A 25,291-nucleotide genomic window follows, 5' to 3' on the forward strand; every position below is an offset into this window, starting at 1 on the left:
CTTCAGCTCACTGAATGACTTATCTGCAGAGGCAGCCAGTGGCAGTGTGAAAATTAACATACAGTCACAGCTGAACGGCCTCATAAAGCCCTCCTGTCCAGGCCGTGTGCACAAGACAGATTTATTTCCATTAAAGTTTAGATGTAAAAAAAAAAAAAACAAAACAAAAACATGTTTATGGTAATTGAAAAAAAATACCACAATGTTGTTAAGTATCTCTGAAGTCTGAGTACAAGTTATCTCAGCGTATTAAAACAGACGTCATGTTTTGCCGATGATGATAACTGTAATAACTCTGGTAAACCCCTTTGTGACTTGAATGGCTGCATTACAAGCCTCTAACGTTTTCATATTCTATAGATAAGGGTTGACTCGTCATTGCGAAGTCCGTAAACCTGCGGAGTTCTTGCTGCTTTCGCCTCGACTCTGCCTCGAGCTGTCGTCTGTACGAACGTGCTTTCTGAACGACTGTTGACAGCAGTTGTTATTGAAGCAGAGCAAACCCAGTTAACAGTTGGCTGGTTAGACCTCAGGTGACAGTGCAGCTCCTGCCCTGCTGACTGTGCACTCCGTGTGAGTGTGAGTGTCATTCACAACCACTCCCCCCCATGACACACACAAACTGTGTGTCAAAACCACAATAATACATTTCAGCTCAAAGTCCAGTTCTGACTAAGATGGACATGAATGTTGTGAGCATCAAACTCATCACTGCTTGAGGAATAAATACACATAATTATCGTATTAATAATAACAACAACAGCCTGGCTGGTATGGTTTTCACCTTGTGTGTGTCTTTTTTAGTGTGTACTACCAAGACAATTATCACCGAGCCCACGTTGAGTACTTCAGCAGGTGTATATATCTCTGGATTTGTTGTCAACGTAACGCAACTGTGTAAGATACAGTCACTAAACTTTACAGATGTGTAGCTGAGGTCAATAAGTAGGCTGAGTTCAAAGATGGGTGTGGTCTGATGCATGACATGCATACCGACTACTCATGTAATAATGTACTAACAACTATTGTGTACTTATGGTATATGGTGACATCACAAAGGGGTCTCTAGCTACGCCTACAACTTACAATATAATTCTATATCTTAAAATATGCAATGTTTGTCTTCAGTAAATTGACATTAGTAAATTAGTAAGTTAACAAACATTTCCTAATTATCTATCATTTAAATTGCGATTAAGGTCCAAAAGTCAACAAGACAGCTCCTGGACCACAACACAGAGGTGGAATCTGATCAGCAGGTACGTCAACACAGCTAATGCTTTGTTTGTTGACCTAAGACACCAAAAAGTATTGTTCACACTCACACAGGTCAAACTCCCCATGTTAAATAGAAATAGTGTAAATAGAGCATGTCCAAGCCTCAGAGGCTGAGCCGCCTGTTAGTCTATTAGAGTCACTTACCTCTGCTTTTAAACCTGTCCATAACCGGTCCAGAACCGGCCAACCATCCCATGCCGGCCAGGCGCACACACTGGGTTCTCACACCATGCGCACACACGCACACACACACAGGCACGCAGCACATAAATACAAACTCGTTGTGCGTTTCTCCCTCTCTCCTCTATGAGATTGCTCAGTGTGTGTGTGTCATCTGCGCCTAATGACAGCTGACAAACTACATGCCACAAATCCCCTCTCTTTCTCTCTCTGTCCCCTCCCCCATCACATAGACACACACACACACACTCCTCCCTGTCTCCTCCCACAACACACACATACACGCACGTACGCGCACACACACACACACACACACACACACTCCTCCCTCCTGTTAGCCGATGGGCAGAGAAAAACTCCCTGTCTCTCTCTCACCGCCTTTCTAGAAACTGAATCATTTACATGGCATTTTGAACTCGCATTACACACTGTGGCTGAGCTAAGTGTTATTTCCATCTTACACACGTATCGATGAAATGCCAAACATGTTTATCAATGCTGAAGATTTAAAAAAAAAAAAACAAGAAAAAACAACCTCAATGTCATGAACATTTGATTCAGTAGCTCTCAAGCACTTTCCCAGACTGGCCCTGGATAATAATTGCACATACTGGTGACATTGCTGGCAATATTGACAGCTGGGGATGTATTTTATTAATTCTATCATTACGTCAGCCTCGACTCCTCTGGGAGGTTTCCACAGCAGACTGAAGACTGAATGCCTAAAATTCCAAGTTGCTGTTCCAGTTTAACTGAAATTTGCTGTCACAGAAGTGGCCGTACCAAAGCCATACTACCAACTACTACATCACAGATTTACACTAACACCTCGTTTTGAACTGAGACGTGAGTGAGGCTGCTGGTGTGGTGACCATGCAGTCAGTTTGGTTAATTTCTCTGTGCTAGATATTAATTTACAGCGAAAATTTCAAAAATAAAAAGCAAATGGACGTCCATAAGAAACAGTGAAGTCTACGAGAGAGCAGCAGGGAAAGACTGACAAAGACTGTGACTGTACATTTAGCATTAACATAATAAGCCTCGTCCCTGTTTTGATAATAAGCCTCACACTAAGTGAGATGGCAGATAGCACAATTGAAAGTGAGAGAGTGCGAGAAAGAGAGAGACGGAGACAGAGTGTGAGGGAAAGAGAAGGGTAATTTTAAAGATGGCAAAGCAGCTGTGTTTCACAAGCACACACACAGCACATTTGCACAAACAACAACACGAGCACACAAAATTTGTTAGGCTAGCTGTTGTTCTCACTTAAATACAGACACCTCTCTTCCTGACTTTCTCACACACACACACACACACACACACACACACACTTTCTCTGCTTTCACTTTCCGTGTTGTCATGTCAGGATGTCCCTGAGTTACTTTCGTGCCCGTTGCTGTGACGGTGAACTAGCGTTGCTGCTCTGCAGGTTTTCTCAACCTTTGATCTCATAACCACACTTTTTCTTTTTTTCTTTTTTTAAACCCACTGTCTCATTCTGATTTTCAGTGTGACAATCTGAAACTTGAATGTGAGAACTTCAAGCCTATTTCATTTTAGTTTTGCACCATTACATTGATTTTTTTTAAGTCCCCATCACTGACTGAGAAACTACCTTTTTTGATTGGCACACCTTCCCCTGATTCATCAAATCTACAAGAACAAATTAAATTAAACGGAGAGCCAATGCAAATGTCATCATAACACATGAACTGTACAAATAGATAAAAGGGTAAATTAATAATATACTATATATATATAAACAAAAGTAATGAAGACAACTTACCTCATATGTAAAGCATCTTGGGTAAACATCTACGAAGTGCTACCTTGAGACATCATCTAGTGCTCTCTGCAAGACAACAAGAGAGGTTGATTTATCTTAATTATGTAAGAAAACAACTGTGTTTTAATTTGGTTCTTGTTTTTACTACTACATGGCGGGACAGTTTGGAAAGGCAGGAAATGGGGCGGAGAGAATGGAAACGATGTGCAGAAAAGAGTCCGCTCTGGACAGGGATCAACCCGGGGCCCACATGGTGTGGGAGCCCTGACCACTCAGCTGTTGAGCTGCCCACATAGACTGTTTATAAAAGTGGAGGTTGGCTCCACAACCTCCCAAGATGCATTTCAAAAGAGGATTTCCAGCAGAACATGTAAACTAAAGTTTCTAATGTTTAAGTTATTCTTTTGGGGATATGATGTCTTTGTTGAACAGGACAGTGTGGTGAGAGAGTCTGTGGAGTCCTCCTTTGAGTCAGGGACTTATGTGGACTTTCCTATATAACTAAATGCTACTTTGATGTTTTAAAATTGCTCGACTTTCCTGTTCAGGTTCCAGGGTTCAGTGTCATCGCCACATGAATCACTCCCTGATCAAGTGCAGCTCAGGCACACGCCCAGGATCAAATGTATGGACGTGAGAGCATTCAATAGAAGATGCTGCTGAGTGTTTAAGTGTAAAATAATTTTTCCAGACCTTCACCTTAAACACCACCCACTGGTTATGCTGGAAGTCTGACTCTTGCCCACAATAACAAGAAAACCTGCTGCTTTTCCCAGACACTGACCCAGGCTGGGAGGACGAGTCGGAGAGTTTCGGGCCCTTTTTCACGCTGTGAGGCTTGACCTGGGCCGCTGTGGTGCCGGTCCAGGTTCACCGAGTTCCCACTCCATGGTTCACCATGACAAACATCCTATTTCATGAAGCATATCGTCTGGCTTTATTTGAACAGCTGAGCTGATGCAGGGACCTCGCAAGCGCAACTGAAGTAAAGAAGCTTTATGTGGGACGCTCGACTTTTGTTTTTGTGGTGCAAGCTGAAAAGCCGGATCTTGTTGCCATGCCCTTGAGCAAAGACACTGAAAGTTCTACCTGCTCAGTGAATGTCAGTTATGCTGATTAGCCCCACCTTGTTTTATGTAATCAGGCGGAAACACAACTTTTCAGGAAATATCACGTCACACGCTCTTCTCCTCAGTGAATCAAATTTACTCAGATAGGTTACACTGACTTCGACCTCAGATATGACTATTTCTGTCTTGCAATTTGCTTAAATTGGACCTTGCTGGCTTAGTTGTAAACGACTCAGAGTCGAATCTTCAATGAAAATGGTTTAGTATGAGAAGCAAAAACAATGTTCGATGACATTCCCTCCTCCCCTCTCAGTCCAGTCAGGTAGAAATGGCCACCACATTCGATTTTTGGTTACTGTCATTGAGGGACATTTGGTGATTGACCTAAACCACAGCACACTTCTTTTTTTTCTTGAACTTGACCCTGAATAGGATTACAAGAGAGGATGACTTTATCTAGATCTGAAACTGTTTTCCTAGAAATTATGGAGGGGTGGGGAAAGGTCCGGCTGTTTGATGAGGCAGAGGTAACCAAAAGTCTGAATTACGAGTTTTTACGTTTATAAAGATGGATTGGGGTTAGTGTGACACAGATTCGCTGATGTTTAAAATGTAAAATGTTGCATATTTAAAGTTAACCGGTCTATTTAGATTAGCAGTGAATCTGAAATAGTGTTTGTGTAGAAGAAAGAATAGTGAAAAGAAGAAGTGAGTTTTTTGGTCAGTGGCCAAATCTGAAACATCTGCTGGCGCTTCCCCCCTGGTGTGTGAATGTGTTATTATTAAGTGTATCTGTATGTGCGTGCATGTGTGTGTGTGTGAGAGAGAGAGAGAGAGAGAGAGAGAGAGAGAGAGAGAGAGAGAGCCACCCTCTCAGTCAGTTGGACACAAGCTGACTCAAACCACACAATCACTTCAACATGCACCTGCCACTGCTGAACGATGGCTACGTATGTGTGCATGTGTCACTCTGTGTGTGTGTGTGTGTGTGTGTGTGTGTAGGAGGGAGGATGGACAGCTAATCTCTCCCCAACTGCTTTGTGAATTACACAAGCACACATGCAAGTACAAATGTTCCTGTACACATAGTGACAGAAAGACTCTGTGGCTTTGATTCAGCTCCGTTTCTGCACTCTGAAGTTGAGTGGTGAGAAGAGACAAGTTTGAGAATTTAATCAACAATAATATGAAGAGATGCCCCTCGGAGGGGTGGGGCTACCACGGACAATGGGATGTGCTTAAAAGCTATGAAATAAAATAATGCTCTCTTTGAACACAACGTATATTCCCCTGAGGTACAGTACAGTTGACCATCCCCCCCGAGTCCAGGGCAGGGAAACGTAAACAACTTGTCTGCATTTTGTTGGTAGACATGAAGAGTTTCGATGTAACTTATTTCCATTGGAAATATTACAGCAGGCTGGCACAGACACAAACACAATGTAAGTCTGTTAGAGAGAGAGAAGTGAGAAACAGAGCTGTAAAAAGTCAACGTGAGACACACACGCACACACACACACACACAGAGCCGGCCTACTTCCTGGATGTGATTAAACTCAATGGTAACACGTGATCAGCAGCCACACTGAGGCCCAGAGCTGGTTCAACACAAACGTCCACCACCAGCATCAAGACATCTGTCAGCACGCATGTAACACACTGTGCTCTGTGAGAGGGCAGTCCGTCTGTAAACAAGACCGACAATGTTTCATCAGCTAATTTTCAATCTGCACATGCATGAAATAAACTGAAACCACCTGCCATCAGGAGCCGTTAGCGTACCGGGAAAATAAAACCTGCTTTGGCAACTCACACTCAAGTTGTACTTTAGTAAGTGATACTTGGACTAAGTGGACTTGGCTTGTAACACGTCTTTGTCTCGAGGCTCCACTCTTAACTTTTACTAAAGACAACAAGAACCATTCAAAGGATTAGTCAGGCCTCTGCCATTGGAGAGCTTTTATATTCCTACAACTGTTCCTCTATCCTCTAACTCTCACAGCAGGAACCCTGCGGCCGCAGATGTGCGATGCCGAGTACAGGCACAACAAACTAAGCTGTGTCAGCCTCAAACCAGTTGTGATTGCAGTTGAGGGGAAAGGAGAAGTTTAGAGTATTTTTGAGTATTTCCCGATGCAACTAATTGCATAATAAATATGATGAAATCACTTGAGTTTCAGCCGATACTGCCTGATGGGGAGTTGCATTGAAATGCTAACATGAATCTTATGCTAATTAACCTCCTCGCTGTCATCCTAGCAACAACGCTGCACCACCAGCTTAAAAAAAAAAAAAAAAGAGGGTGATGTACACCACAATTAGCTCTGGGCTGGGCCTAAGTTTGCTCTGCAAAAGCCTTTTATGCTATTAGCTTGTATTATCCGACTGGAGGCCCGTAGACTCTTTCTCCCTCCGACTCTATCCTGCTGTCACAGTGCAGGAGAATTACAGCTGCCATCAGCTTCAGCTAACCAAATTAGCACTTGTTATGCAACCTGCTTGACTTGGCTCCCAGGTCTGGAGCCTCAACCCTGCACAGCTTTCATTAAGGTTTGCACACAGGACAGCCTCTCTGATTCTACATTGCACTTGTTTTTGTTTTCTTGCACTTCAAGAAGTTTTGCTTCCTATATGAGATGATCAATTGGCAGAAATTCCTTCTTGCTAGGGAGCTGACTGTCCAAAAACTCAAATGAGATTTCTAAAAATAATTTGTAGCATTGTGTCAGCATGGCGGAATTGGATATCCCGTTCTTGTTAAACTTTACCCTGTGAATTTCCACCATGTGTCTGGGAAGTGTAAAAAGTCATGCTACTAATGTTTACGATCCACAGCTAACATTACATTCTACCCACAACATCGCATCTTGTTTTGATGCTGAGATCCTAAAACATAGCAGGTATCTCAGATGTTGTGTTGTGCGCTCGTGTGGTTCTACAGACTTCCTGCTGGTTACGTCTCTGGCTCCATCTCTGAGTTTCATTCACCGAAATAGAAGAGACAAGACTGAAGGGACACCATTCACTGCCAGACTTCAAATCAAAGCCAAATTATCGAAAAACAAAACCATTGACAGTTTGTGAGATGTGTGGGTGTTGCATGTCTGGAAGGCCACTGGGTGCAGAGAGCGTTTACAAAAAGCTGGACTTCCATCCTGAAGTGTGACCCCACTAAAGATATACATAATGAGTCAGGCAGCTCTGTTCTTATTCTTCAGATTCCAACAAGTGTATTATCTTCTATTTCTAATTCGCATTACTTACGGCAACTGATATGTGTCACACAAATGTGGTATGGGGGTGTTCACATAATGATAGCTCATACATACAGTGTGTGTCTGTGTGTGCATTTGTGTGTAGCTGGTTAATTAGAGCACTTGGTCTCCAGAGGATCAGGCCTTGAAGACAACTGTCTCTGCTACGTGACAGGAGGCCAGGTGGCAAAGATGTATGTGTGTGTGAGAGATAAGTGGGTGTTGGTGAGAGGAAGCCAGACATAAACAAACACGGCGGAGTAGAGAAACGCTCACATGCCAGTAAATGTACAGATGAGTCGGGAAGGGGCGGCGTGAAAGGCGAGCACCCGTCCTCTGAAGGTCTGATGGGTGATTCTGGATCAGCTGAAGTTTAAGGAAGAACACAACAGCTGTTGGACTTTGTGAACACGAACTTCCTAGAAAATGTTCATCCGGTCTTGTTTAATTGCAGTAAAACGGCCGACGACGACAGTGCTGTCTAAACCGCTGCAATAAATGCATACCAACGGCTGAATGAAGCAACGTTAGACCACTGAGCCAATTCAATCACAAAGAAGGAAAAACTAAAGACAAAGATTGAATGATTGTGGGTTAACATGGATTTGCATGCTGAGGATAAGACCTAGTGGAAAACCTGCGATAGCAAACTGCACAGTCAAGCGTCTGCCCTTCCTCCTCCTCCTCCTCCTCCTCCTCCTCCTCCTCCTCCTCCTTATCCTCCTGCTGCTGCTGCTGCTGCTGCTGCCGCCATTGGTCAGGGCATTATTTCAACCTTCACGTGGTTAACTGAATTCAAGCTACTAAGGATCCCACACTGGGCAAGCTGCCAATCTCATGTTAAGATCTTGTTCTTAAGTACATTCCTGCACTCTTGCTGCAGCACTTGCACATAAGGTACTTTCAGCATTGAAAGGGAATTGAAGCATACGGATGTTTAAGCGGACCAATTGGTACGTCTGTGCATTGAAGCTGAGTGGAGCGAATCATTATAAAACCGCGACAGAAAAAGATGCATTTTCATCCTTGAACAAAGCGAATAATGACACACAAAATGTCATATTTCTAGATAACCTTAGCATCTAAAGAGTAAACATAAGAGCCAGACTGATCACAGGGAAACGGAGGGATACACAGAGAACCTGGCAACCTCATGTGCATGTTGCAATCCCTTTCAAAGTTCACTTTGGGGTGCAGGGAAGAGCAAATAACCCTAAAAGAGCCAAAAAAATCAGGAGTCCAGCCGTAGAAGATAACATAGGCAGAGGAGTTGGATGGCACCTGTCACGTAGGCAAACTTAAAGGTTCTGTATAGTAACATACCAGCACATCAGCAAACATGGGCAAACCTGTGCTACAGCAAATAAAGAAATTGTTGCAGCTGCACCAAATAGCTACCTGACCATGAGATAGTAAGGTTTAAGCAGAGCTGATCAGTAAAAACCTTTTTCAGCTCTTTAAAACAGCCCTGAGAGCTCATCCAATACAAAGCTGCTAAAATGGACAAACAGAATTATCACAGAAGCTCATGAACACAAACAGTAAGTGGTTGCAATGCAATGAGCACTCAGTGGTGCAAATTTTATGAAGTGTTGGTTGTTTAAACTGATTGCTGAGTGTGCATGCTGGGCTTCTAATGCGATGTATATTTGTCGATGTGCATTTACAGTTGCATCTTAAAATGACTGAATTAGCCAATTTTTCCCTTGAAGTCCATGAAATAACACTCATATTCCTCGTCACAGGATCAGCTGTATGATTGTTTTCTTGTTATTATGGAACTGGAGATGCGTTTCTGCACACCATTGATAAAAAGATAAGAATTAACAGGAGCAACAACTAACACTTGGTTGGTTTAGTCTTCAAAATATAAGAATTGTAAGTATAAGAATTGAGGAGGATGGTATTTTATCCTGTCTGGGCTTAAACGTAAGAGGTATTTGGAAATATATCCGATTTGTTCGGCTGTAATTTAAATAAATTAAATAAATTAATTAAACAATAGCTTTAAAAAAATAAAGCGTGCAAGATTATTTTATTTTGAAACACCAAGCCGGAAACGGAAACGGTGCGGCCATGCTTGTTTCAATCGACTGCCCGACTTTGGATGAGGAAGTCCTAAAGAGATGTCAGCCGTAATAACTTCAAAAATATGTCCGTAAAAAAACCTAAAACTTCCCCCCAGTCACACTGACGGCTTTAAAACTACCAAACACGCGTTAAATGTTCAGGGAGGTGTTGTTTCACTTTGACTAAACCGAAGCACAAACTGCGGCTGACGCTTCGTTTTCCCGGTCCGACATCAGGAAGAGGAAAAAAAAAAACTACTACTAATAAAAAGAATAATAATAAAATGTTTTCTCCTTTAACTTTAAAAAAATATTCAAGAGTTTATACACACAGCCGTTTCATGTTTGAGTGTAAATAATAAATAAAATAAATTTTAATAAAAAAAAAAAAAAAAAAAACAAGACGAAGTGATAGCTGTCACTCCGGCTGACAGAGAAAGCTGGATTAAAAAAAGATGAATAAATAAACGAGCGGATTTTTATTTTTCACAGTGAACTTGATTTAGATTTTTCACTGGAGAACTGGTCCCACAGCACCGTGGAGCTGAAATAACGGTAACTGACGCGGCGCCATTAGTGGAAGTGAAGCTGGAGGCGGGGAAGCGGCAGCAGATCGGTGAGCTGCTTTTATGTTATTTCATTTCATTAAGTTTGTTTTTCTTTGGTTTTATAACGGAGCTGAAGTGTTTGTTTTGTTTGTTGGTTAGTTGGTTAGTTGGTTAGTTGGGTGGGGGTGTGTGGAGGAGGAGGAAGGGGAGAGGGGAGGGTTTAGTCCGGGGGAATGACAGGAAACTTACCTGGGAGTTGAGCGGACACGGGCCCCGGTGCTGTCGGTGAAGGGTCCGGTCAGCGGGACGGAGGAGCTGCGGCGGTGACCGGGGCCGGAGCCGCCATGTTCCTGAGGCTCAGAGGCTCCTCGGCTGTTTATCTTTACCTCCACCCCCCCCCGTGTATCTGCCCTCCCCTCCCTCCAACACTCATCTTATTACCCCACTGCAAGGCTGCGCCTCCGACGGCCCTTTAACCCAGCCAGTATCTCACACACACACAAAATAATAATAAACAACTCATACATCCAAAACCATCTTAATTATAAATAAATCCAATAATAATACAATATTAACATCATTGCTTTTTAATAGTCGCATGTTGAAAGCCTTAGAATAAAAATTATAGTTATGATTCTTTATATTCTGCTCAAATTTGTCTTTAAAATTGACAAGTTTATCAGAATTTACATCATCTGCTCACAATGTTAACCCTGTGATGACACTTCCGTTTTTTTGAGACAAAACCTGACACGTTTCCTGCATTGTGACTCATGAATAATAATAATAATATGATATAAATATATCAGTAGTTTGGTTGCATACGCTCTCGTACCACTCATATTGCTCGACATCAGCTTTGCCATAAACTTTCAGGCACATTGTTTCCTTCCAAAAAATCTGCATGATTCATACACTGTAGTTATTTGTTGGAATTGATGGTGTTGCTTCCAGTAAAGTCACCCCTTGAGTACTTTTTGCACACAAAACTTAAGATACGGAGAAAGTCCCCAATCAGGCTGCATCCATTCTGTTAGTCAAAGCGAAAACTTATCACTCTCGCTGAGGAGTGAGCTAGAGGTCAAAGGTTCAAGCCAAAGATCACAAGCTTTTATCACTCAATACATTATCATGCTGATTGAATTCACTTTATAATCTGAATTTTATTAATTCTGAATCAGATGACATAACTCTCTGTGAAATAACAGCAATAATTGCAATAACAGTTGTTCTTAAATGACTGCTACCTGTTCACCATTGAGTCATTTTCAAATATATTTTACATCACACATTCACATAATTTACATGCACTGTTTCAAACAATCTCCTGAAAACAATAATACTAATATTTGGGTTAGATTTAGATTTTTGATATCAGACAATAAAATTAATTATCAGATGCTGCCACCTAGTGACTGAAGGCAAAAAAAAGTAGGGAAGAATTTGTTGTATAGTTGAGTTTAAGAAAAAAAAAATGACAGCTGGTGGAAAAAAAAAATCTAATCTGATTAAAAAAATATATATATATGTTTCACAGTCTTTCACCATCAACAGTCTTTGAGAACAGACAGATTTTGATACTTGCTGTTTTGACTTTCCTTCACTCTCCAACCCCCCGACGGGATACACATGTAAAACCTGTCCTGACATAAGCTGAACAAACACCAGCGATGAGAAGCTACCAACAACATTAACAAGCAATGATTGACTGAAAGAACAAATCAGCTTCAAGGCTTCATAAATCTGCAAATGTGCAGTGTGGTCTGGATATACAACACCACACAGGCATTATCGTTTTGTGGTTATCGCCTCCAGAAGAAGACAACTTTGTAAAAACTTTAAGTCAGTTAATAAAGTCTGGGTCTTAACACCTCTTGGATCAGTTATCTGTCCAATTCAACACACAAAACACGGTTACAGAAGGAGAACTGACTCGTGGTTCTGGTTGAACAGCATCGTGCTGGATTCATAAAGGCTCATTCTAGTGGTGAACTGAAAGATGTTAGAGCAGGAAAAATCTGCCCTGTTCACCCAGATATTGTGTTGATTGGAGCCAGTAAATCCTGTAAATGTCTGCTGCAGAGTCATTTCACCTTCTGGTTGTAGTCTCACCCTTTCAACGACAGAGCCCGGATGCTTGTGGGTTTCAGGGCCGGTGTTAAAGGAGCTTGAGGAAAGGGACGGGAATGTGACCCAAACTCAGCTGATAAAATTATCATTTAGCTAGAAATTGTCAGGTTTTGAACTTTGGCAGGAGTTAGTCTGTTATTTCACCAAAAGCGGAAGATTTTGTTTTAAATTATCAAAGAAAAGGAAAAAAAAAAAAACAAAAAAACAAAACACTTCTAGAAGCCAGTCTAGGAATTTCACTCTGCCACATGAAGGCACTGCAGGACGTGACGGATCCACAGGAAACACTCAGCTGACCTTCAGACTAAATTTAGCCTTATCAAACCTCCGAGGCAACAAACCATCCTGATTTTCCATTAGTATGTCTGTTAATCATCAGACAAAAACAAGCTTAGCAGAAACATTGTTCAGAGGGATTTATAATTTCCACCTAAAAGAATCCAGATTGGCCCACATCATCTTCAGATTCCTTTTCCATCATCACAGGTTACTCTTCCATTTTTTCTGTGAGAGCTCATCCACTGTGGGAGAAATATTTATGTGGTTTATCTTTAATGTGCACAAGCAAATTAAGCAATTATCATGAATTTTTAACCTTGACATGCAACACCAACACTAAAACACTCCTGAATGTAATAATTTGATCCAACAAAATCTACTTTTCTCTGGTCAAAAACAAACACTGTAAAGCTCTCCCAATGTATTTTTCAGCCGTGCCAAGAAAGGACTTACCGCGGCTAATCTTGCCATCTTTCTCCAGTTTCTTTAGGTGATGGACCAGGTTCACATTAGCTGCTGGGTGCAGGTATTCAGGAGTGTCCTGGAAGAAGAAGCTGTGAAACATGGTTCAAGAAAACAGAGCAAAGCACACACACACTTGGCTTGGACGATGGCGCCAGGCTGTGTGTGTTTTCAGGCTTTGAATCAGCTAAAGTCCACATGAATGATGCTAACCCAGTTTTACTTTGAAAAACCTTCCTGACCTTCTTGCCTCAGCTTGCAACTGTAATGTCTTGTAAATGTCTTTGTTTTCCCGAGTGGGTACTATTATCTGCAACTGAGCGTACACAATATGTTTCCTGTTTGCACTGACTTGGACACACCCTGCGCACTGCAAGTCTGGTCTTCACGTTGGTGTTCAAATCCATTCAGCTCTTATTCTGAAAAATGCATCGGTAACTTCTGGTGTCGTCCCCACCTTGTAGACGATCTTTACGAGCTCCATCGAAGAGAAAGACTTTCCCGCTCCATCCTGAATGGCGGCCAGGATCTGCTGCTCCCGTTGGTGCCGGTGGCCGATGTAGTGTCTGATCTTAGAGCCAGCGTCCTGAACCACGGGGCCATGGCCTGCAAAGAGAGCACAGATGTGTTATTGTTGACATGTGAAGGTTATAGAGTCTTTCTTTCATTATCTAATGTGACTGTCAATTGTAAAAAATAATAAATTAATGGAAGAATGAACACCAGCTCTTCCTGCACTAGTTCCCCTAGCACCTGGGCCACCCCTCCAAAATGGAAGTTTATCCAGATGTGAAATGATAGGTCTATTAATAGGTCACAGGCTACTGGATCAGATTCATTTCATAAACAGATTTAACTGGGTACATCTCAAGATACGTGATGATTGCAGCTTTTTTCGTGTATTTCACAGTCAAATTAATGAGCAAGTTAAAAAGATAGGCTCAGTATGAAAAAGGGTAGAAGGTCGCCAGGTCAATTCACAGACTGGCAGTGATGGTGGTGAACGCCAAAGAGATGCATTTATCTGTCCCTTATTGATCTCTCACCACTGAGCAAGGAAAAAAAAGAAGAAAAGAATTAGTGTACCAAGCATTCTGGCACGCGCTCACTCACCGGGGTAGATGAGGTCGGCCTGAGAGTCCAGCAGGATCTCCAGAGATTTTATGTAGTCGTAGAGATCCTCGAACACGGCCGTGCCTTCGCCCAGGATGCAGTCTCCAGAGAAGAGCGCCTGCTCCTCCTCCAGCAGCAGAGCCATGTGGTCATCGGTGTGCCCTGGGGTGAACAACACCCTGGAAACGGAAAAAAAAAAAACATGACACAGGACGGAGCACCGATTTTCACCTTCTTTCAGCATGATGCACTTAACCTTCCTTTAAACCGAACTAACTTGAGTGTGGCCCCCTCCGTCTGGATGACATCTCCATCTTTTAGATAAGTATAGATCTTGTCTCCCGCTGTGTCGCTGACTTGGTTGGGACGAGGCAGCTTGCTGACTCGTACCTCAGGTCCTGCAGGAGGGCAGAAATGATCAGCATTGATCTCCGGATTGGGGTAAAAGAAAGAAGCCCTGCTCCACCACGCGGTCCGTCCTCACCGGTGATGTCCCTGCAGATGTCCACCAAACCTCCTATGTGGTCGAGATGCCAGTGTGTGACGATGATCTCCTGGATGCTGGTGTTGAACTGGGTCAGCGCCTGTTTCAGGCTGCTGATATATTCAGGCACAGCCGGCTCTCCGGTGTCAATCAGCACCCGTCTGGAACAAAATCAGACATGATTATTAGAATTATTATTTTTTTTCACACTATTAAAAAGTTATTCACAGTTATTCACTTTGGGGTGACTCGGTGTCACCTGTCCAACCAGGTCAAGTGTTCTTCTCCGGATTAGAACCCAGCAGGACATCTGCTCAGTCCGGGTGGAGCTGGATTCATTTGAGATGACTTTTTAAGTCAAATTCGTTATCCTCATTATTATTATTGATCCAAACCAATTCCACACATTTAGACCACTCACATAATTTTCTTATGTCAGTGCTATCAGTGTTTTTGTGCCGCTCCTCTCTGATATCATTTTAGATTCATTTGTTTTTAGAGGCTCCAGATTTATGTTTCCAATATTGTTCGTTGTGTCCGTGAAGTTCAGGGAACATTTAGATTTTTATTTTATTTTTTTTTTTTAAACACGATTCGGTCGGTCTCACCTGTCCCCGGTTCCGACCAGGTAAGTGTTGGTTCCCTGCAGAGTCATCGGGCCCGGATTACAGCCCAGAACCCGGACGACCCGGGCCGACAGCTGCTCGATCCGGGGAAGAACTGAAGCCATGGCTGATCCGGATTAAACGTTAGATTGACGAAAAAACACTACGAAACACGAACCCGGAAGTGAACCGGAAGATGCGTAGGGTCAACGTCTACCTCAAAATAAAAGCGGAAGCCGTTTTTCACGTTAAAAGCGTTTGAAAAATCATCCTGCTTTAATTGTGGGGAAGATTTATTTGTGTATTTAATGTTTCTGTTGTCAGCTGCATTATTTCCACTGAGGGTTGTTTTATTTTTATGGCCGTTTGCCTAATTATAGTTTGTGCCAGTTTTTATGCATATTTCTTTTTCAGCTGTGCGCTGAGTTTCAACTTTGCATGCAAAAAGATGTCTATTGAAGCAAGTGTTGTTTAAATTGAGAAATACACTTAAAAATAATGTTAAATCCAAGTACTAACCTTTTTGTAAAACCAGTTTTTCTTTTGTTGGTTAGTGTTTAGTCTATGTTTAACGTGTCTTTGCCTTGTTTTATTGTATTATTGTATTTTATTATGTGCATTATTTTATATTATGTAAAACACTTTGTAACTCAGTTTCAGAAAGTAGAATATACTACTACTACTAATATGAATAATAACAAAGGGTGGTATTTGGGACAAATAAGAGACAGTATAAGAGGCAAATACCACATTCACGTTGGGTCTCTTTAACTCCATAAAAAGTTTGGTCTAGACCTGTTCCATGTGTAAATTGCTGCTTTGTTATGATTTGCCGCTGATTTCATATACACATGATGATCAGTACAGTCTCCATCATATATATGTGACATATTGTGACCATAAACGCGCTGAGCATACATGACTGCCATGCTTGTTCTCTGCTGCAGCAAAAACAGTGTGAGAATCTGTCCCAGTCAATGTCAGCAGGTGGAACCAAACACTAGGTGGGGCCATTGTCCAGGCTGATGTTTCAGCCCCCCTCCCCTCACCACATCAGAGTTTTGCGCTTGTGGGGGAAAAAAAGGCAAAAAACAATTTAACAGTCCTGGTTTATCAGTGGTTCACAGTTTGATAATTTTATTACTGGGTAATGATGATGACACTTGTCAACTCCTCACAATTCCGAGTCAAATATCAGAGCTCTCTGGCTTAATGAGTGTTGTTAATGCCTTCATTCATCTGGAAGTTTAAATGGGTGTATTTTTTATTACACCTCAAACTGAGGCAACTAATATCATTAAAAGATGTTTAACCACGACCTCTGACCCTGTCATATGGGCATTAATGAAACATCATGTAAGAAATTATTTAAAAGCAGGTTTTAGAGATTTTTCAGAGAGGATTTGCACTTCTGTCATTCAAAAGCTCGTAATAATTCAAGTATATTAACCCGTACAGCTATTTTTTTTTATTCTGACAGGGATTATCAACTCCAGAACCAGTGACACAGAAAAAGGAACTCTCAGTCACCATTAAACTGATTTAAAAACCTTTTTTCTGAGTTGGAATTCAAGCCACAGCATCTCGTACTTCTAAGGTGCATAGAGTGACGCAAAAAGAGTCAAGAGATCGAAACTGCAGCAAGTCTTGATTAAGCAACAACTCGTTTGTGAGCCCAGTGCGAGCCGTCCTTCTCAGTCCTCTGTGTTTCATCGAGAAGAACATTTGATTGCAAGCACCATAGGAAGGAGCTCAGCTGATGACAAATCTTTAATGTATTTTATATTCCTATTTCATCAGCCTGCAGAGTGATTTGGCCCTCACAATCAGTCCATTATCTCCAATACTTATCCAAGAGGGAGGCAGACGCGGCCTGGACAGATCATTACAGCCGACATTTAAAGACACAGAACCACATTCGAAGGACACCTACGCAGGAACAGGGAGAACATGCAACCTAGCAAACTGCACACCGGCTTTAGCTGAGGCACCTCATGCTGTTTATCATTTTAAATTCTCAGTTCAGATCAGATTTCAGCAGCTTTCTGTCTCCCCTTCGATTTCTATAACGAGGACAGGATTATTTGCACTGGTGCACGTGAAAACAACGTGGGTGGCATGATGGGCAAAGTTACACAACACAACACTCAACTGTAATGAAGAGAATCCAAACAGTATCCAATTAAAATGGAGACTTTTTTTTTTTTTTAAGATGAACAAAGGCAACACTCAGAACATAAACTGCAACAAATACACAAGTGTGATGATGGATAATCAGTGAAAAGACTAAATCAATCGCACTCAGCCACTTCCTCTTCGCCATGTCCTTAACTTGAAGAGTTTCCTTTTGCTGATGGCGGATTGGATGTCAGCTCGACCTTTCATTCCTCTTTACATTCCTGACATCACATGCAGATAAAAAACATTGAACTGGCCAATAATTTAGCCAGCTAAATCAACTTTTAGTCAACGGTGGACTGTGAGGACTCTCAGGACAGACCGCCTGCCTTTGTTGCTGTTGCTGAGTGGTTTTGCACACCACTCAGATTTTTTTAGCCTGTCTTTTACTGTGAAAACGCTGAAGCAAAGCTTTTAAGAAGGTCAAAAAAAAAAAAAATGGAGGACATTCTCACCTCTCTCCTCTAGCCCCCTGTTAGCCATCGGACTGTTTGAAATCCTGTCTACAAAGCACCTCATGGGCTACCCTTTGGAAAACTCAGACAAAAGACTCTTGTCTGTCTCAGTCCAGGACTAAATGTCTAAAAGTGTTCTTTTTACGGTTAAACACTGAACCTAAATATTAACCTGAATCATGACTCCATGTACGCATTGCATGGTGCCATCAACACGTTAACATCCCAACATGCTCTGTAGCAGGAAGAGAAATCATGACGAGGTTTTGGTCCCATTTCGAGGTAAACAGACCATGAAGATGGGTTTGAATTAGTGGGTGTGGTTAAAAAAATCAAGATGGCCGATGGGCAGATGATAAATTAGACGCTTTAAAACAGCAGAACAAAGCTGTCTTGTGTAAAAATAATCTCAACAGCTTAAATTCCAGAGCGATGCTGTGATCCAAATTCAGCTCATCCTGTCAACATCTGGACATGGAAGTCTATGGGAAAATGTCCCCACTGTTTTTTTGAAACGATGGTCTCATTTAGAGGAAAACAGACCTGGTCAGATCCGGACCTCGCTCTGGGTGATCCGCAGGTGGGCAGAGGCTTCGTTCTGTTTAAATCAATGGGACAGATGTTTGTGAGCAACAACAGATATCGCGGTTGAGCACGTTGATGTTGGTCTTTTAGCGTGATATGTTGAGAAAAAGCATCTCTTCCTGTCAGTGCAGGACGTGATCAGACTGTGACAGTAACAGTTCCACAGAGTTCAGTGGTGCAAAGAGCATCAGCTCTGGTCTGCAGAGATGCGGTCAGATGTGGTCAGATAGCTGGACGAGCACATGTGTGGTGAGAACAGGAGATCAGGGCAGGCATTCACTGAGGGGATCTGTTCTGCTGTGAGCGTCCCATTTCACTGGCAGGTGTTATTTCCACTTGTCCCCTTCCTGCTTACCAACATCCAATATCATCATCACCATCAAAACACCAAAAGAGGGAGTATCTTTTGAAAGGACGGCGTCCATCGCTGCAGTAGCTGCTCAGGTGGATCATGGCTAATGCAGTTTTTTGCCTTTGTGTACATATATTTATGAACGAAGTGGCTCGAGATGGCGTGTTAAATTGCCCGATGAGCGACTCCACTCATCCTTCCTAACACCTTGTTTGATATTTGTCTGTTATAAATCCTGACCCATTAATAAGAAAAAAAAAAAGCAGCAGAGAATCTGGCTCTGTCTCGTATTTACAGGTAGAAAAATGCAGTGGGGGAAGCAGAGAGACATTATTTCCCTAAATGAAATAGAACCTGACATCTGGGCATCCAAGGGCCCCATCCTCCTCTCTCCCTCTCTCTCTCTTTGTAATTACACGACATAATGGTGGTGCAGTCGGTCCGTAATCTCCCATTATAATCAGTCTCGGCTGCTTCCACTCGCTCTCCACCACAGCCTCTAATTCAATATAAATGTAAATGACTGGGGGAGAGAGAGAGTGAGAGAGAGAGGCAGGGAAGAGGGGAGTGAGGGGGGTGAGTGGGGGGGGGCTATCAGGAGTATAAATGTGGGAGTCTGATCTCACTACAAATCCAAACTTACATTTAAGTTGTGCACATCTTTGTAATTACATGCACAGATTGAATGTGGACTGTGAGGTGAGTGAGGAGAGTGTGTAGGTGTTCAATATTGAATTGTAAGCAGGAAAAATAACCCCCCCCCCTCTCCCAAAAATAAATAAATAAAAAAATGTTTGAGCAGGTCTTCAGATATTCCAAACCACTCTGCACAGACTGTTGTAGTTTGTCTTAAGATCAAGTTGTGATCAAGTGAAGTTGTGCTTTATGAATTTGCCTCCGCTTTAGCATAAATCCTTCAGGAAAATACTGGGCAGGCTTATAAATCAAGTAGGAAGTAGGGTCGGTTTCCCATCGACTTCAATGCAATACAGGTTTTTACGTTTTATTGTCAGTCTCATGACCAATAAAAGCGGCCATAAACACATCTGTCTTCATGCATTGTTAAGCTTGAAATGCTTTGCTACATGCTATAGAAATCATTTTAATATCACCATAAATAAAGTTACGTTATTAAAAAGCCGTTAATGGCTCGTTAAACAGACATGTTTCTATTTTGTGTTTATTTTCTATTAGCCATTTCTCTCTCCTCCCCCCTCCCATACGCACCATTCTTTCTCCTCCGACTCCCTCATCCTTCAAATTGATATTTCCCCTGATTCTCTTTCCTCCTCTCGTATCTCTCTCATCTCTCTCTCTTTCTTTCCACTTATTTAATTTAGTATTACATTAAGGCTCTGCAGGAGAAAGTTAATTACACAGCATTTTGAATTATGAATTGTGATACAGTTTGGTAACATATTGCCTCATTTCTCAGAGCAGACTGAAGCCGCGGTGAGATTCCTCACATTTACTTTGCAGGTATCAAAGGTGCCATGTTCAGTGGGGTCTTTCATATAAGTTGAATTTTTTATAAGATGAACTTGATATCATCTTTTGTTAAAACCTGTGTGACAGATGAAATGATTCATTCCAAAATACATTATTAAATGAATTACCAATGGGAAGAAAATTGCTGTCTGAAAATCTTCAATCAGTATTTTCTCACTTAGCAGAGAAACGGATGGTAATGTGTTGTCTTTAATGATAGCTTTCATATGAGAAAGAAGAGAAAATATTTATCTTTTTTCACAATAAGTCAGTGGATCAGCCACAGAAGAATAATAAAGAACATATCCCAAATAAATCTCACATAATGAAGGCCAACTTATGATTCGTTGTTTCTTTTGACATGCTGCAGTCCCAGACTGTTAAAATGACATCAACTTGTCATTTTAATCTTGTTAATGTATCACGATGTGACGCTGCTTAAAGAACTACATGATATATTGTGAAATAATCCCATATTTTGTATTAACACGTTCACTATTGCTGCCCCCTCTGCACGTGGAAGCTTTTCCCAGAAAACAAACCAGTTTCATTAATTATTGATTAAAATAATAATAATAATAATCTTAACTATAACCATCCAATCAGGATAGAGTACAGAGCAGTACAGATCCTACAAAATAAATATATATATGTATATATTTTCTGGTTTAAGATAAACAAAGATGGCCGGCGGGAATTAAAAGCGGTTGATATCACAAACACATGATTTAATTTTGTGTACGATTCAGTTCAGTTCAGTTTGTTTCCTGGCTGGACTGGCCACAGCTCAGTTCTGAATCTCTGCGGCTGAGGGACGGAGCGACGAACTGGACAATCAAAGCACATTACTGTGGCTGCTCCCTTTCCCAAGAAGCAACAAATCCAGTGACTGTTGTTGTTCATGTGTTGTTTACTTGTGCACATGGTTGTCAGTATGCAGACGGCGCCCCCACAGGTAACACAACGGCTGAGACAGTTACTCAGCTGCAGACTCCCTCAGCTTCCCTCAGGACTGAATTAAGGTGACTTTCCGCTGACGTGCTGACTCACTGCAAGCAGACAGGCAGACAGAGACCCTGACGGACCGTGACAAACCCAGACCAGGATTAGGAGGGAGGGTGGGCGCCGCAGCTAACCCCCCCAACCCCGAAACGAACTTCATCCCTGTAGTTGGAAAGTTGAAGACAGAGACACAGCACAGCCAGCTCTGCTGTGGACAATAAATAATGTACAGATATATCGAGAGCCGGACCTTCTTGGATATGGTGGTCACGCACCCAGCAGTCGTTTGCTGAAGGTACGGCTGACAAATAAAAACACCGCCATGCTGCACAACACAAAATTCTTTTGTTGGTTTAAATGGTCTAATTTGAAACAATAAGCCTGCATTGCTAAATATATTTTTCTTACTGTCACCAAACCAAATATGAATGTTATCTTTCTAACAAGTGATGTGTGAATCCAAAGCTCGATAAATCTTATTCCGCTCTGCCATGGAGCTCAACTGTTGCCCAAAAACTATTAAAAACACACCCAGAGTCGTGCTGTCACACTGGGTTACATATTCCTTCAGTCCTATGAATACTCACAATGTAGTTTATTTTGAATCAGTCCCACATAAACTGTGCTGCTGCCAGAAATACTGGAGCAACAAATGCATATTCATCCACCGCTGAAAATAGTCCCCAACTTACCGGATCATTAAGCCTTTTTCAGAAATGTAACTATACATTTTAAAGATTCAAATCTCCATCAGGAATCAGCGGGGTTCAGGATGAACCTTCAGAAAAGCATTTTAGCAGATGGAAATCAAAGCCAATGTTACCGCTTTCTGTCTGGGTGTTTCTCTTGCTGAAGTCAAAAAAAGAATTAGCGGAGGTGGATTTCCCGCCGTTGCATTACAATAAGGTCCGCAGATCTTTTGTGTCGGCCCTTCACTTTTTCTTTAAAGCCAGAATGATTTTTTAAAAGTTTACATTTTAGCATTGGCCACAATCTTTTCCTGATGTTTATTGAGCCAAACTTAAAGGAGCTATTTGCTCACTTTTGCCGCAGCCATATTGCTAATGTTAGCGCAGATAGCTAACAGCCCTGACATGGCGGACATTATTGCTCAGCTTGTGAAGAGCTGGATCTGGAGGTGGAAGTCAAGATAACGTTAACTTGTTTCAACTGTGTTTCTATCACTTCTACTAAAGTTAGCATGCTGATGAGCTAGCACGCTGTAGCATCCCGTCTGGCCCGACCCAGCGGACACTTCATGACCTACATTACATTATTCCAAAAGGCAAAGTTTTGTAGGAATACTGGTACGTAATCAGGTACTAATGCTGACGCTATGTGGCAATGGCAGAGCTTACAGAGCCGCAGTGACATCTTACGGCCAGCTGCGATAAAGCAGACAGACAGATGCTCACGCAGACGGCGCTGTAGACAGACAGGACACTGAGTCGGTGTCCAACACTGTCTGATTTGGAGACCGGCCAACTGGGGGGAAACTGTCAGACGCTGGCAGGAAGCTGCTGATTAATCTGAGCAGTGATGGAGAGAAAAATCCTGAGAGAGCAGGGAGCAACTGTGTGTGTGTGTGTGTGAGAAAGAGAGAGAGGAAGGACGAGAGAATGAGAGACGAAGCCGATGTAAAAAATGACAGAGGAAGGAAAGCCATTTATTGTTCTGCTGTATTATTTTTATTCAGCTGATTACACAGCGCTGCTCATCCAACATCAAAACCAATACAACAATAAAATAATCCAATAAATAGAAGCTGAAGTGAGTAAAGACAAGGGAGAGAAAAGAAGTGATACGGGAAATTAAGGACAGAGCAGATGGGAGGAGACGGTGAAGGAAAGGAGATAGACAGCAATGAAGAGATAAGAGAGGTGTGAGACAAAAGAAAGACGATAACACTGTGGGGGGGTGAGCACTGGAGGACAAATGAGGGAGCAAAGAGAGAAAGTTTTTACCCACTAACAGGTTTACTCCTCCTACTCCGACAACACATTAAAATAACTAAAAATTATTTGCTCTCTTCGCTCCGGCTGCCAACTTTCGACTCGAGGAGTGACAAGTGAGCCGGCTGCAGAGGATGAAACAGGAAGGACTTAAGAAGCGTCTTTTGGTCCACTCGTTATTCAGGTCATGAGAGTCCAGATTGGCCGTCCCTTCCCGTTCTGTTCTGCCCCAAATCCGATGGCTTCAGGTTCACTTCGCCACCTGACAATATTATCAGCGGACTGGCCCCAAAATGAATCCGGACTTCGTCCAACTCGTTGGGGAATCGGGCTGAGGTTGTTTAATGTGCAGTTTTGGGTCTGGATCCCTCAGGGGCCAGGAAGTGTCCCAACGCTTCAGCAGCTTCCATTTTCATGGCTTCTTGCACTTAGCAGGTAAGTTGTTACACAGTCCGACGTCCATGACCCCCCATCCTCGCCTTAACTCCGTGCACCAGTCCTGCTCACCGAAAGTGGCCCAGGATTCCTGTCCCTGCTCCAAGATGGCCTTCTTACACATTTAAACTTTGAGAACAGGGTGAAATCATTTCAGCCCCCACAACTCTAATCGTTCCCCTCACCAGATAAAAGTGTGAGACTCCTGAGGGAGAGTTTGAAGGGAACCAGGTTCATTAATCTTTTGTCACTGTATCAGGTCAGAGGACCGATGTGCACATCCAGAACTCACCAAAACTTCCTCTGGCCTCCACAGTTCGCCATCGTTCAGCTCACCATGGGGACCGGGCTTCCAGATGATTAGTCACGATTTCTGACATCATTGAAAATTCCGTCAACGCATTTCCCTCATAGCTGCTTTAAACATTTATGATATATAACTGAACTTCACGGCAGAACAGGCCACGCTGTCCACCATCTGGGGCTCAGTGTTCTTTAGTCAACATTGCCGATGGTGGACGTCCAGCCGTTCGCTGCAGCAAACATCCGTAGATCTCTGAGTCTGCTGTCTGTCTGAGATCACTGCTGTGGAACAGTGTCAGTTTCAGGAGGGCTGATTAAAATGCTTTGTACCTGATTACTGAAAATTTCATCAATAAAGCGGCTCCACCAGCACTGGAATGGAAAAGCAAACGCTCCACAATCAGATCATCTGGTGTGGAAGGGAGAAGCACCAGCAGCCGCTCGCTGCCTGAGAAGATGATTCATAACCTTGTTCTTATTGTTAGCACCACAGAGTCGGAGTTGAGGAACGAACAGCCAATAATTAATGGAGAGTTTACCCTTCACCAATGACAGGACTCCACATCCTTCACTCGGCAGTAAACTCGCTTCCTGCTTGAGAAAGGATGAGTGTAAAAAAAGCTAATTCATTCTGACATTTTGCTTTACAGAGAGGTCAGGCTGAAAAAGGCATTTTGTTCTTTTTATAATGAGCAGTTTTAAGCCTTCCAAAATCGCTCCTCGTCAGATATATTTTTGTCTACAACGTGACTTACTCATCCACCTCCGTTTGGTCGACGCAGAAGCAAATAGATTTTATTATATAAAGCAGGGAGAGGAATTCGCCGCCTCTTCTCTCTTTATCAATGTGTTTTCCGTCATCATCCGTTCGTCACACCGTCATTTGTTTCACCTCTGCACTCCATCCAGAAAAAAGAAAAATCACGGGGCACCCCAGAAGATTTTTAATTCAGCTTCAACTCACCCTGCTCGGAAAAAAAAGCTTTAAATATTAAATATCCAAAAAGTGCAAATGTGATCCTGGATGATTGCATGTCATGTCAACAGTGAGTTTCCTTTAATGACTTATTTAAAGTGCCACGGCTGATTCACTGGCCTTCATGTGGCCTCAGACAGATGCAGTGTGATTTTCCTCCCTTTCTGTTTCCCTGGTGGGGGGTCGCTGCTTTCTGATGTTCATTTGAACAGTTTACATGTAAAATCAGACATGGAGACAAACACTCGTACGAGGGCACCTCCATGCCTGACTGCTAACACTGAGTGATTTATTGGCCACGTAGTTC

General features: G+C 42.4%; 2 protein-coding genes across 5 annotated transcripts in view; both read right to left on the minus strand.

Moving 5' to 3' along the window:
• Window positions 1–10,566, minus strand: part of LOC115057211 (nuclear receptor coactivator 2-like) — a 40,400-nt gene extending 29,834 nt beyond the window's left edge. For 2 of the 4 annotated variants that reach the window (XM_029524147.1, XM_029524144.1), the window contains exon 1: window positions 1,423–1,606. The gene's annotated coding sequence lies outside the window, so the exon portion shown is untranslated. Of the gene's footprint in view, window positions 1–1,422; window positions 1,607–3,244; window positions 3,311–7,844; window positions 7,935–10,434 lie in introns of those variants that run through there. The other 2 variants (XM_029524146.1, XM_029524145.1) reach the window with 2 other exon arrangements.
• Window positions 10,567–11,328: 762 nt separating this feature from the next.
• On the minus strand, window positions 11,329–15,444 carry lactb2 (lactamase, beta 2). The gene is made up of 7 exons (XM_029524148.1): window positions 15,262–15,444; window positions 14,654–14,814; window positions 14,447–14,567; window positions 14,170–14,348; window positions 13,514–13,662; window positions 13,048–13,135; window positions 11,329–12,836 (listed from the first exon to the last, which is right to left on the minus strand). Exons 1-7 carry the CDS (start codon window positions 15,381–15,383, stop codon window positions 12,796–12,798), a joined length of 861 nt encoding a protein of 286 aa, XP_029380008.1. The 5' UTR covers window positions 15,384–15,444; the 3' UTR covers window positions 11,329–12,795.
• Window positions 15,445–25,291: the final 9,847 nt, after the last annotated feature.

Source organism: Echeneis naucrates, chromosome 17, assembly GCF_900963305.1.
Source record: "Echeneis naucrates chromosome 17, fEcheNa1.1, whole genome shotgun sequence".
Lineage (NCBI taxonomy): Eukaryota > Metazoa > Chordata > Actinopteri > Carangiformes > Echeneidae > Echeneis > Echeneis naucrates.

What these genes read in the sequence shown, in the direction of transcription:
- lactb2 (XM_029524148.1), bottom strand. Translation starts at nt 15,383, where the DNA reads ATGGCTTCAGTTCTTCCCCGGATCGAGCAGCTGTCGGCCCGGGTCGTC. An exon ending in CTGGTCGGAACCGGGGACAG is followed by an intron (nt 14,815 to 15,261) that starts GTGAGACCGACC and finishes ATTTTGTTCCAG; the next exon opens with ACGGGTGCTGATTGACACCG. An exon ending in TCGTAAAGATCGTCTACAAG is followed by an intron (nt 13,136 to 13,513) that starts GTGGGGACGACA and finishes TTCTTCTTCCAG; the next exon opens with GACACTCCTGAATACCTGCA.